Raw genomic sequence first — 14,325 nt, forward strand, 5'->3', positions numbered from 1 at the left:
TTTATTCACACAATATGCATATATTTGCATGTATATATATATATATATATATATATATATATATATATGTATGTATGTATGTATGTATGTGTATATTACTCTCGGTCTCGTTACGCGAAATAATAAATCCGTGCGAGCGAGAAAGTATAGTGTCGACGACATACTGATCTTTACCATCATTCATATATAAGTATATTTTACCTTATATGGGATCTAGAAAATAAGAATAAACGAGTATTATAGAATAATTATTTTTCTCGTAGTTATCTATGTATCTATATGTGTATGTGTGTGTGTGTGTGTGTATGCGAAACAGGAAACTCACTAGTAGTGCCTTTCTTCTATTATATAGACTACATTGTAATGATGTTAACGCTTACTAACTTTATGATGCTATTTATCTATTTTAATTTTAAATCGCGTGTCTATTATTATAGATACTTTCGTGGAACGTCTAAATTATCATTTTAGAAACTATAAAATTCTTTTAAATGTTACTTTATAAGAATAAGAAGAAAAAAAAAATATATATATATATATACGTATAACTAATAAAATATAAAATCATTGATGAACATTTCATTAATGAAAAAAAGAAGACGAGTCTTTTACGAATAAATAAGTAAATAAATAAATAAATAAATAAATATAAGTAATAAAATGAAACATTGAAAATATATCAACGTGTATCTCTTATTAATGAATAGAAATAAATATGTATACGTAATGGAAATTTCATTGGCCAACAAAAAAAAAAAAAGAAAGAAAAAAAAAAGAAAAAGAAAAAGAAAGAAAAAGAAAAGAGAAAAGAATGGATTCTCATAGAAATAAAAATCAAATCAAATAATATAATTGTAAAGAATCTAAAGGAGATATTAAAAATTTGAATATACATTTGAATACTGAAATTAAAATAATTATAAAGAAAAGATAGAGAAACTCGAATGGAGAGTAACTAACGTCTAAAAGACGTTATCATAGAAAAAAAAGAGACAAAAAAAAAAAAAAGAAAAAAGAAAAAAAAAAGAAAGAAAGAAACCGAAAAAAGAAAAAACAAAAAGAAAGAAAGAAAGAAAAAGGAAGTTTTCAAAAGACAAATTTAACCGTGGAACCCTTTACGAGGATTTTCCTCGTATCCTAGATTGAAAAACATCGGCGAAGGGTTCCGGATGTGGCCTGATCTCTATTCCCGGTTTTGTTCGATGGTTAAATTCTAAATATAAAATCGTCGGTGTCGGTGCTGCTTCGAACGCTTCTGCTGTGCGCACGCACACACACACAGACACCTATACACACACAAGCAAGCAAACAAGCAAGCAAAAGCAAGCGAGCTTACAGCCGGCGCGAGCTCACGAACGATGCCTCCGCGGTTGGCTCCACCGGAAGTAGTTCCGTCGATTCGAGCCAATTTTTCCGCTTACCTGTCCGTATATATATATATGTATATATATATATATATATATATATATTCTATGACTAACTCCGCGGCTGAGAAACGCGGATCCGACGACGTCTCGACCGCTCCGTCTGTTTTACACGCACGGAGAGCTCATTTGAACGCGTTCGCGCGCGAGCGCACATACGAGAGCGTAGGTGTCAACCTTCGCGCTCACCATTCGACATTATATATACACACACATACATACACATATATATATATATATATATACAGATAGATATATACGTATGTAACATCTACATACGTATATGCGATCGTCTACGAGCGTAAATGCACGCGAATATATGATCTTTCGAGAGTACTTTTAACTTAGAATATGAAAATTGTAGTTGTTTTTTTTTTATTCGTATCGTTGAACTTTTATAGTTTTGTAATGTTTCCTTTTTTCTCTCTTTCTCTCTCTCTCTCTCTCTCTCTCTCTCTCTCTCTCTCTCTCTCTCTCTGTGTGTGTGTGTTACTATATCATTACTATCTTTATTACTGTCATAATTGATTTTTAATCGATTAATCATCTTCTATATCAATCTGTAATTATAAATTATGTTTTTGCACATTACTTCGTGTTAATTAATTGATATTGATTAATTGTTTGATTGATCGGTGCATATTAGAATATTTTATTAAATATGTTTGAAAAATTTATTTTCAAGATGTATATATATATATGTATATATATATATATATATATATATATATATATATATATATATACATATAAATTGCGACGTATCTCTGAGTGATATTGAAATCTCGAACGAGTTAATATCATTTAGCTCGTTGAAAAGAAGATAAAAATAATAATTTATATCAACAATGTGAAATCTATTATTATGTGTTTGAACGTTCGTCAAGAAAATATTACAATCATTTCGGATATGAATTTGACAATTGATATTGTAAGAAAAGAAGAGAAGACAAATAAAAAGAAAAAAAAGAAAAAAAGAAAAAAAGAAAAAAGAATGAAAAAGATAAAAGGGATAAAGAGACGAAGGAAAACTCTTAGGATAAATTAATGTTCCAATTTTGATTAGGATTTAACGAATGCATTATTATTTTATCCGAATTGAGGAGTCGTTTATTAACGTCATTTAAAAAAGGATCGCGTAGCAAGTCTAAAATATAGAGAGATCGCCGACTAATCGTGAGGAGGAGCCACGCCTATAAAAGGGGGAAATTAATATGTCGCCTTCTCGGGATTATTGCGTCGCGTCGTTCCTCGAACGATCTCCGCGTTCGCGATGGATTCGTGAGTCCTTCCGTTCTGCTAATAAGGTTCAAACGATGCCGCACTGTTAACTACGGCATCGTTGTTGCTGTTGCATGCGTTTTACGCGTGGGTCGTGATCGAATGTCGTGAATTATTCGTATGAGTGAACACCAAGTAACAATATATATATATATATATATATATATATATATATATATATATATATAATATTAATTTATTTATTACTTTAAATCGAACGTTTTATATAACATTAGATTGGCCAAAATAGATAAAATTGAAATTTTCAATACATAGTAACAAATATTAACATTGTTTATTTGAATATATGAAATATTAAAAAGTCTTTCAATAAATATAATACTCAATCTTTATAGTTTTCATTCATATATTCTTTTTTTTCTTTTTCAATAAAACAATAGTAAGGTATACAATTTTTTTTTTTTTTTGATATAGTCGTATATTGCCATTTCATTTAAATACGATATATTAAAAAAATTCTTAATAAAAATATATTACATGTACAATGTTATTTATTTCAATATTAAATTACTTACAAATTACTACTTTATTAATCGAATATCTGTAAATAAATATTACATAAATTTTATATAATAATAATCATATAGATAGATAACCTGATCAAAGATAAATTCAACAATTTTATAATTCTAATTAATTATCATTTACAGATATACTTATTTTATATACAATTTGCATACCGATATTGTATAAATTATATATATATATATATATATATATGTATATATATGCATATATAAAATATATCACATGAATATAAAGATCATACTTACAATTTATTTTATAGTCGAAAATTAATCGATTAAAAATATTTTTCATCCTTTCTTTTTCTTTTTTTCTTTTTCCATTTTTGTTTTTTCTTTTTTTTTTTTCCTCATCTTACATAATTTGTCAAGACGTTCGTACACGATTAAGATCGCAGTAAATATAATTCTTACGTCATCTTTATCGATCGATTTATGGTCCCGTCAATTGCATACAGATAATTATTGTGAATTCGCTTATAAAAAAAAACAATTATTATCTTCGCAAATCCAAGCGAAATATCGAAATTCAATATGGAGTACGTAATATTTGAAATTCTTTTTTTCACAGTGATATAACAAAGGATAAACTGTGCCTGTGTGATACACTAATGTTCGAAATATTCTGACAATAATAGGACAACTCGAATGATTATAGAATATCTAGAATCTAAGAGTGACCGTATCGTTGAAGTATGAGAAAGGTAATGAATTCTTGCGATATGAGCAAGGCTCTTATGGCAGAGAGAACAATGACGGTGCGGGATGTCGCAAAGATTCGCGTTCATCGTTTCTACGTTCGTAAAGTGAATAAAATCCAATGCGATGCTTACAAATCTCTTTCTCTCTTTCTGTACGACGTAACAGTTAATCATAAAAAAAAAAAAGAAGAAAAAAAAATTAATCACTACATATACACCTTACGATGATATAAACGTTGCTCCAATTATTATACTCCGAATCCGCATTGAAATTTATTTTGTCAATTTATTTTCATAATCCTTACGAATTAAGATTCTTCTTTTTCTCTCTCTCTCTCTCTCTCTCTTTCTCTGCAAAAAGAAACAAAAAATTAATAATAATAATAATAATAATAATAATAATAATAATAATAATAATAATAATAATAATAATAATAATAATAATAATAATAATAATAATAATAATAATAATAATAATAATAATAATAATAATAATAATAATAATAATAATAATAATAATAATAATTTTACAGAGAGATACGATAGAAAACATTCAATTAATAAATTTATCATAAATAGGTGAGGAATTTGTTCTTAATTCATATAATCACAAATTATTTGATATACATACGTAGATATTTAATAATTATAAATATATACTTGATCATGTCTTAAAGGATAATAAATAATTTTCTTAGTGGTTTCTCTTACGAGACATCGACCGGTAGAGTTATCTCTTCGTCTACGAAGTAAAGGAAAATCGATGGGGGATAGTAGACGGCATGGGAAGTCGAGGTAGACTTCCTAAGCGGGGAATCATCGAGGGAGGAAGCCCATCCGTCCGGAGGGGCTTTCACAAAACCCTATTCACTGGATAAATGAATGAAGATGAAAAAGAAAAAAAGAGAGAGAGAGACAGACAGAGACAGAGACAGATATATATATATATATATATGTATATGTATATATGGACAGATAGATAAAGATAGATAGATAGATAGATAGATAGAGAGAGAAAGAGAGAAAGAAAAAAAAACCGAGCAAAACACACGACCCATAATTTAATTATAATTAACTTCCGTCGATATATTACATTATATAATTCAATCGTGCCCACGCAATAACGCTCCTTTTCCGGCATAACTTGACTCGCCTGGTATTAACGCGTGGAGGAGTTAGAAAGAGAAAGAGAAAGAAAGAAAGAAAGAAAGAAAGAAAGGAAGAAAGAAAGAATAGATGAAGTAGTTCAAGAAACATGTAATATACACGTCAACGAGTTTTTGTTAATCCTTTTAAACGAAATTAATTATGCGTACTTAAATAATATGAAATATTACTTTCAAGTGTATCTATAAAGTTTAATAATTGCATGTATAAAATTGTAAATATAAGTATAACGTAATAATATCTATCAAATTTTAAAATATAAAAATATAAATATATATATATATATATATAAACATAGATATCTCTATTAAAAAAAAAAAAAGAGAAAAAGGGAAAGAAAAATTATTATATTAAATCAGATAAATACAACGAGAGATCTATAGATCCGTTGATTTCGAATCGCTTTCGAAAGAGATGAAATTTAAAAAAATACGAAAGTAAATACCATCTACGAAGCGTGCAATCACGATGAATATCGGAATCAGAGAAAGGACTTTACTGAGAAATTTTTGGTACGGAGGATGATCCGCAAACCGTGACCGAGGTGAAGGAACACGGTGGATGATCGCGATTCGAGAGAGGAGGAGGAGTAGGATCGCGGCCGTTCGCACGAACATAAAACCGCAACTTGCTTTCCCGCTTTCGTCCTGTTTCTTCTCTTACAATGAGAAATGACAGACAAATGTTGAGTATTTTCTTTGTATCGTTTCTCTCTCTTTCTCTCTCTCTCTCTCTCTCTCTCTCTCTATTTCCCTCTCTATCTCTATCTCTCTTTTTTATTTTTTTCTCCCCTTTTTTCTTTCTACATCGTTCTTTTCATTGTTGTTATTAAAATGATAATACATTATAATTTAGCTTACATAGTTGTGATAAATAAAAAGAAAAACGAAGAAGAAGAAAAAGAAGAAAAAGAAGAAGAAGAAAAAGGAAAAAAAAGGAAACAATTTTGAATTAATATGTTCGCGAGGGAAATCGTGTAAACTCGGTCTTGCACGAGTCGACGAATCCTTCTTCGAGTCGTCATTAACATCGAATGCCTTCTTGGTTCCCGTGTACGGGAGAGAATGCAACAGGTGAGCTCACTTGATTTTACATTGAAAGCTTTCAAGAGGAAAGAAAAAAAGAAAGAAAGAAAAAGGAAAAGAAAGAGAGAGAGAGAGAGAGAGAAATCATTTTCTTTTTTCTTAATAATTACTCATCGCCAATTTTCACGCGTAGTTCATGTTACATGAAGTCGTTGAATAGATTAATTAGATGCTTCCTAAGACATAGTAATCTTAAGATCAAACTTTTAAAATCTTCTATATCTTCTTTCATATATATACACGCCCATATATACATATACGTGTATATATATATATATATTCATACGTAGGAGTAATTATACGATGACTTTTCCGACTCTTGGAAAACAATAGTCCGAGAAAGGGTCGTCCTACTTATGCCTGCGAATTCACGGATATGTTCAGTTTGAACAATTTGCCTCATAAAGTAAGTAGAGAACACGCAATTTATGTATATACATATACACATACGTATTATACATTCACCTTTGTCCTTTGCAGTATATATATATATATATATATGTATTCGAGTAAATGATAAATGTTAAAAGAAAAAAAAAAGAAAAAAAAAAAAAAGAAGAGGAAAAAAAAAGAAAATAGAAGGATTATCTTTCGAACTCTCACAGTTTCTCTTAGTTTTGTAATTTTTCTACGGCATACATCGTAACCCATAAATAGATATTTATAATAGTTATATCCTTAATCTTGGAAAAACTAGAAAGTTTCTTTTTATTTCTTTCTTCTTTTTTTTCTTCTTTTTCTTTTTCTTTTTTTCTCTCCCCTCCCTTATAAAAACGATTTTCGATTATAACGATGAAACTCTTTTAACTCGAGAAAATCCTACAATTGCCATTGTCTTATGTTAAATTATCTGCGAACAGAAAAAATAAAAGAAAAAAGAAAAAAAAAAAAAAAAGAAAAAAAGAAAGAAAAAGAAAAAACCTCCACGATATTATTATTGCTATTATTTATTTTTTTCTTTCTTCCTTCCTTTCTTTTCTTTTCTTGCAAACAATTGACGTCAGAAAAATCTTCGTAGTCATCGATCGATACGGAACGATAAATCCAATCGTTGAACGAAACGTGTACCAATCTTGTCATCGATCTCATTAGAATAGAATGTATTATTTTATTCTTACATAGATGACCTATTAAATTTATATTTATATGTATACATATATCTACTTAATTACAGATCGAGCTTATTGTTGTTATATATGTATTATATATATATATATATATATGTCTTTGTTATCGAGTATAGAATGAAATAATCACCTGTCCCGTCTGGTGATTATAACTTTTGAATAAATTGATGACGAGAAAGTAATATTAGGAGTCCGTACGTTCGTCATTGTTTGAACTATATTAGAAAAGATAAGAAAAGAAAAGAAAAAAAAAATAAATTCGTTTTGACATTAGAGAAAAGGAAGGAGGAGGATCTTTATCGATATTCTCATACGCTTCCGTTCACATAAAGTATTAGATTGTTTCGCGACCGGAAATATATATATATATATATATACACATTCGGTACCTTGTATTGTTTACTAAATGACCCTTAATGGCCATAATTTTTTCTAATTTCGTTTTGTTCAATATCAACTCCTTTTAAAAAGTGTTCTAATCGAATATCGTATATCCTATTTCTATTATAATGATTTATATATATATATATATATATATTCGAACGATGATCATATTATCTTATATCGTGCTTTATCAGTTTTATATGTGTATATAAAATTGATCCATCTCTTTTAAAAAACTTTTCGTTATTTCAAATGAAATAAACTTTTCTTTTATAAATTATATGGTATAATTAAAACGTCAATATTACCTAAACATCAATATCGTCAAAATTAATGAAAATTATATTGCTCATTTCGATGTTCTATTACATCTAATGAAAATTACAAGTAAATCATTTTATATATATATATATATAGTATATAGTTCGAAGATATAACAAATGTCGCCATCTGTTGATGTAATATATAAACACTAATGCAATGTATCATAATTAACGTTGATCGATATTGAAAATATTTAATTAATATATAATTATACAATATATAATTAATATTAATTTTGTACAAATATAAAATTCGTTTCGTGAAATAATATAAATGATGAATATATTTTCTTGTTATCGGAAATCTTTATTAATCGCATTTTACTGCAAAACTTCTTAACGTGCGCTAAAACATAACCTGTACAAAAAAGGTTTATAATTTTTTAAGATTTATTACATTGTTTATATTATTTTTTTTTGTGTTTATCGATATGTATAATTTTTGAGCACAAAATTATTGTATGTTTGGGTGTACATATATATATATATATATTTTCATTGTTATATTATAACTATACTTTTATCTATACAAGGAGTATGCCAATTGCATACTCATTTCTAGAAAATCACTGCAATTTAGTGAATAATAGAATGAACACTATGTAGAATTATGTTTGTCATGCTGTAATGTATTTTAAGCATGACACAAAGTAAAATATAATATTCATCAATTTATATTAAATCAAATCTATCATTATCTTTGTTTATTAATATCATGGAAAAAATAATACTTTATTTTTTTCTTTTTTCATAAATATCGTAAATAAATTGAATTCAATGTATAATTATTTACAAGAATTAGTAACTATATGAATATATAAATCAAATATTACATAATGTATAACGTAACGTATTAGATATTATGCATTGCATGTTTGTTTTAATTATAATATATAATATAAATCAGTATCTAGACAAGTTAGTAAATTGTAATGGAATTTTTTTTTTATTTTAAAATGATAGCCTTATGTTGTTTAATCCTGTTGTGGTACCAAAAAGTAAATATATATATATATTTACAAACAATATTTCATACAGATTAATATATCACAAATATTATGTATCGCAAAGTAAATTATTAATTGATAATGATTAACTGACATTCTATGTTATTGCTCATGCTCTTATTGTGAAAAAAACATATTAATAATAAACTCATAGATATATTTTATCTGAACTTTGATATTTTTATATGAATTAATTTTTATATAATTCCAAATAGTTTTATATCGATGATGACAATGATAATGATACTATTAATGATACATAATGATGACAGTGATAATGATAATAATAATAATAATAATAATAAAAATAATAATAATAATAATAATAATAATAATAATAAATATCATACAATGTTTTTCTTTTTTCTTTCATAACAAATAGATTTTCTATGTAACATCTTATATTTATAAATCCAAATGTCATAAAGATTATTTAAACCGACAAATATATATTTAATACTCAATTTTGATGACCGCTGAAATATACATAACGTTTTATGACATTTTATATTTTATAATACACAGCCTGATAAAACTTATTACAATATTAATGTTCTATCTTTGAATATTATAATAATGATATTCAAATACTGCACAACTTACATTTTATGATCAATAACATGGTACATTAGAAAAATTTTCACGTTTATCATTCATACGAGAGAAATTCTCTTTATAAAAAATTAAAAATTTCTATTACTTTTTCATGAGTATAGAATAAATAAATAATTATGATAACTACATTTTTGTTTCGTTTTTTTTTTCTCAAGTGCATCAATATGCAAATGATGTGAGCAAGAAGCTCGCGAAGACATGATATAATGTAATAATTTTTGATGAATCATAAATTGGATATATTAAGATTGCGATCATACTGTCTTAATTTGTGTTGTGCATTTTAAATGCATGTATGATTCGTTACAAAAATTCATTAATAGCTATGTTTTACAAATACTGTAATTACGAGCACAAATACTGAATTTATTTATTCAGTAATTCTTGGTCTCCTATTTCTTATTTTAGAAGTTATAAAATTTTCATCTATAAATTGTACTCCTGTATAAACATGATTGTGTATAATATACTATAGTAATATATCAAATCATATATATATATATATATATATATATATATATATATATATATATATATCATTAATTATGGAAGTAAATTACATTGAACATATATACAAAGAAAATACTATGTTTGACATTTTTATATAATAAAAATCAGTTTAGCAATAATACCGTTTCGTATGTTGTATACGAAAAAGAAAACATTTTTCTTTTTTTTATATCTATATAACGACAGAATTCTAGTCGTTATTGACTTCGCTTGAAAAGATGATATGCATACTATTTTAGTCCTTAGAAAAATAATCTAAAACATAATGAAAACTTATTATTATTAATAGCATTATATTTAACTATTGTATGTTGATTATGAAACTAAATTTGAAATGCAGCTTATAAGAATTCATATATGAAACAAAATTCTTATTTGTTTTATAATCGTAAAAAAGGCTTGTACATGAATATATAGCTAGTAATACATAGCTATTCTTTTTTTTTTTTTTTAATTAATAATTAACTTTATCTATGTTGTATTAAATCATTTTCTGTAACGTTTGAAATATTATAAAAGTTGTATGGCAAATTAGGGGGTAAAAAGTTTTGTAATGCTGCTGGCATAGCATTGAAATATGTTGTTGCATTTCTTTCTCGAAATACAGTATCTTGCACCGTCCCGGATACATCTGCTTGGAAGGTTTGTATTGCTGTTGTTGGTATAGCTTGTACGACTATTGGTTGAGGTGCTGTTACATGTGGTACAGCTTGTATTACCTAAATAAATAATATATAAAAATAATTTAAGAAAATATTCTTTTAATAATTACATGTAAATAATATTTAATTAAAATTATTTAATACCTGTACTGTTGTAGATTCTGTTTGTGATATGGAAAGTGGATCTTCTGCGGTATTAGCTTGAATCGAATGTTGTTGCTGCTGTTGTTGTTGTTCTTGCTGTTGTGATTGTTGTTGTTGTGATTGTTGTGATTGTGACAAATGTTTCGTATGAGACGTATTAATTCCATGTCTACGTTTCATATGTTTATTATAATTTGGCCAATTTGTAAAATGATGTTGACATTCTAAACAACTATATGGTCGTTCACCAGTATGTTGTCGTCTATGTGTCTAACATATAATATAAAATATAATATTATAGTATATTCAATATATAGATATTTTATATATTTTTATATCAAGGATGTATTTCTTACCGTTAAAATTCCTTTAAAACGAAAACATTTTCCACAAAATTCACAAGTAAAAGGCATTGCACCTGTATGTATCCTATGATGTTCTCTTAAAGTACCCTTTTCTCTAAATGTTCTACCACAAACAGCACATTGATGTGGTTTAGCACCAGTATGAACTGTTTCATGTTTCTTCAATTGTAACGGTGTTTTAAATCTATAATATAATTTATATTAATTATTTTATGGATGTACATATATATATATATATTTTTTTTATTGTATAAATAAACATACGCTTTTGGACATTGAGAACAACTATATGGCTTGTCTGCAGAATGAGTTAAAAAGTGAGCTTCTAAATTTCCTTTTTGTATGAAACTTTTTCCACATTGATCGCAAGTAAAATTCCTAACACCAGAATGAATACGTTTGTGGGTAACCAAATTAGGCTTAGTAGAAAATCTATATAATAAAGAAGATCTATATAATATTTATTAATAAATAATTTTTATAATTAATTATTATAAATTACCTTTTATCACATTGATCGCAAGGAAAACGATTTTTCATTGTATCCGGTAAATGACATCTACTATGAATGTATAAAGCGCTTTGTTGTCTAAATGCTTTACCACATGTTTGACAAACATATGGACGTTCTTCACTATGTACTGCCTTATGCGAATCTAATACTCTTTTATGTACAAATGATTTTCCACAATCCTCACAACTATGCATAAAAAAAAAGAAATAAATATAAAGTTAACATATTGAATGTATAATTATATATATAATTTAAAGAATATAATAGATAAAAAGTCTTACTTATATTTTGCTTTAGTTTTATGCCTTTTGACATGAGTAAGGAAACCATAATATTTGTCATAGACTTTGCAACATTGCACACACATATATTTTGCTTGTTGATTATGTACAGTTTCATGATGTTCTTCCAATGCTTCTAAACTTGGTAATTTATCATTACAATCAGTACATAACCAAGGATATCTATCTAATCCTTCTCCTCTTTTACGTCCAGGTTTTGGTGGTTCTGCTGCACGAGTTTCTATCATTTCCAAATCTGAATCTGTTCCTATATATGCCATAGAATAGATTAAAATACTTTAAATATTTAAATTTAAATATCTATAGAAAATATTATATAAATTGTTACCTGTCATATAATTATCTGGTACTTTTATGTTAGATTTTATACTAATATCATTGTGTTCTTTCTTTAAATCAGAAGTTAAACATAATTCCAAATCATCCATCCTTTGCATTTGACTTTTCTTTTTAACCTTTTTCTTGGCCTGCTTAAGAGAACCTTTTTTCACTTGGATTTTACATTTCTCTTCCTTTACCGTCTCATATTTTTGTTGATTACAATCATTTTCATTTTCATTACTAAAATATGTATTAGTAATATTTACAGCAGAATTATGAATGTAGTTATCTGATAATTGACATTCATCGATTTGAATCTCTTCCTCTTTTGGAAATTCAACTGTTTCCTTAATAAAATCTATATTTGGTTCTAATGTTGACGGTTCAGACTTGGGCTCTATTAGTAATTGTCTCAAAGATGCTTGAGCTTGATTGGTCTTCTCAAAAAATTCACTGCATTGATTTAATAAAACGCAACAGTCTATACAAACTGACAACGGCAAACCGTCTGTTATTAATACCTACAATAACAAAAAGAACGAATGCTTTAATGGAAAAATATTATTTGTTTAAGTAAATATCAAATCAAAATAGATCATTTAAAGGATACAATATATTCTTTAACCTCAATTAATATTCTAGCGAAGGAAAATGATAAAAAAAAAGAAAAAGAATATAAATAACGAAGACGTTAAATCACTTTAAAGGTGCAAAGCAACGAAAATTAGATATTTGTATATATAAATGTAATATATATATATATATACATTATTCGTAACACTTCAATTGCAAACGTACACGAGTGATATAATTTTTAATTACGTTTATAAAAAATGGAGATAAGAAATGAGAAATATGACGATGAATTTAAATTACCTGAATTTGTAAACATTTAGCGATCTTAGCTTCTATTGCTAATTTCTGTCCTTCGGCGTCATAAATACCGATGAAGTTCTCTTTGGTCTCGGCACAGAGCCGGCAAAGTTCCGGCTCCGTCATCATTCATGCGAGAAATCCGAGAACGTTTATGCGGTGGCAGTGCATTGTCAAAAAGAAATGGAACAACAAAAACGATTTTATCGTGACACAATTAGGAGCTTCAGAGACGTCGTAAACAAAAGATCGGCATAGACGCTAACCCCGACAGCGGACATGTTCTCTTCTTCACGACAAAAATATTACACGTCTCTCTCTCACTCTCTTTCTCTTTCACTCTCACTCTCTCACACACTCTCTCTCTCTCTTTCTCACACTCTCTCTTTCTCGTTCGACTTATACCGCCATTAAATACGATCGACGTTTCGTCTTATAATAATCGATCTTTCGATTTTCATAATTCGATTTTGTACTCGCCACTTCTCTTTATACTGTACCATGTTCAGAGAACGATGAGAGACGTATTTTGATTAATTTGTTGTTTATAAAAACTATAGCACGTCGATCGTATTCCCATGATCGTAAACTAATCATGACATCTATGGAGAATATTTTCAAACAATTATTCCACAAATTATTAACAAGAATAATTATTTCTAGATTTCTATTATATCGATCGTTCATAATATCACGTAGTAAAACAAATGAAAAATATATAGCTAATAAAGGCTGTTCATAACCTCTCCTTTTATAATGATTTATATCAATAATGAGAAAAGACGTTTAAAAATGAATTTCATATACCATGGTAAACTTACTCTTTGGATAGATAATACTATGGGAAAAGTGAGTAAAATTGTGTACAATGTTATAAAAAACGTAAAACGCTAGAAATTTAAAATAATTTTAATATAAAATACGATTAATTTAAAATTTTAATTTCGCGATAGTTGATCTCGCATAATATAAACA

General features: G+C 27.1%; 1 protein-coding gene across 1 annotated transcript; it reads right to left on the reverse strand.

Annotated features, from left to right (window-relative positions):
• Positions 1–10,297: 10,297 nt before the first annotated feature.
• On the reverse strand, positions 10,298–13,935 carry LOC118442610 (uncharacterized). Its single transcript, XM_035868444.2, has 8 exons — positions 13,354–13,935; positions 12,485–12,998; positions 12,136–12,403; positions 11,843–12,040; positions 11,605–11,772; positions 11,332–11,524; positions 10,976–11,245; positions 10,298–10,888 (listed from the first exon to the last, which is right to left on the reverse strand). The coding sequence occupies exons 1-8, from the start codon at positions 13,477–13,479 to the stop codon at positions 10,637–10,639; spliced, it is 1,989 nt and encodes a 662-aa protein (XP_035724337.1). The 5' UTR covers positions 13,480–13,935; the 3' UTR covers positions 10,298–10,636.
• Positions 13,936–14,325: the final 390 nt, after the last annotated feature.

The sequence above is a fragment of the Vespa mandarinia genome, chromosome 22 (assembly GCF_050613455.1).
Source record: "Vespa mandarinia isolate Hongniang chromosome 22, ASM5061345v1, whole genome shotgun sequence".
Classification (NCBI taxonomy): domain Eukaryota; kingdom Metazoa; phylum Arthropoda; class Insecta; order Hymenoptera; family Vespidae; genus Vespa; species Vespa mandarinia.

What these genes read in the sequence shown, in the direction of transcription:
- LOC118442610 (XM_035868444.2), bottom strand. Translation starts at nt 13,479, where the DNA reads ATGATGACGGAGCCGGAACTTTGCCGGCTCTGTGCCGAGACCAAAGAG. An exon ending in AAAACTAAAGCAAAATATAA is followed by an intron (nt 12,041 to 12,135) that starts GTAAGACTTTTT and finishes TTTTATGCATAG; the next exon opens with TTGTGAGGATTGTGGAAAAT. An exon ending in TGCGATCAATGTGATAAAAG is followed by an intron (nt 11,773 to 11,842) that starts GTAATTTATAAT and finishes TTTATTATATAG; the next exon opens with ATTTTCTACTAAGCCTAATT.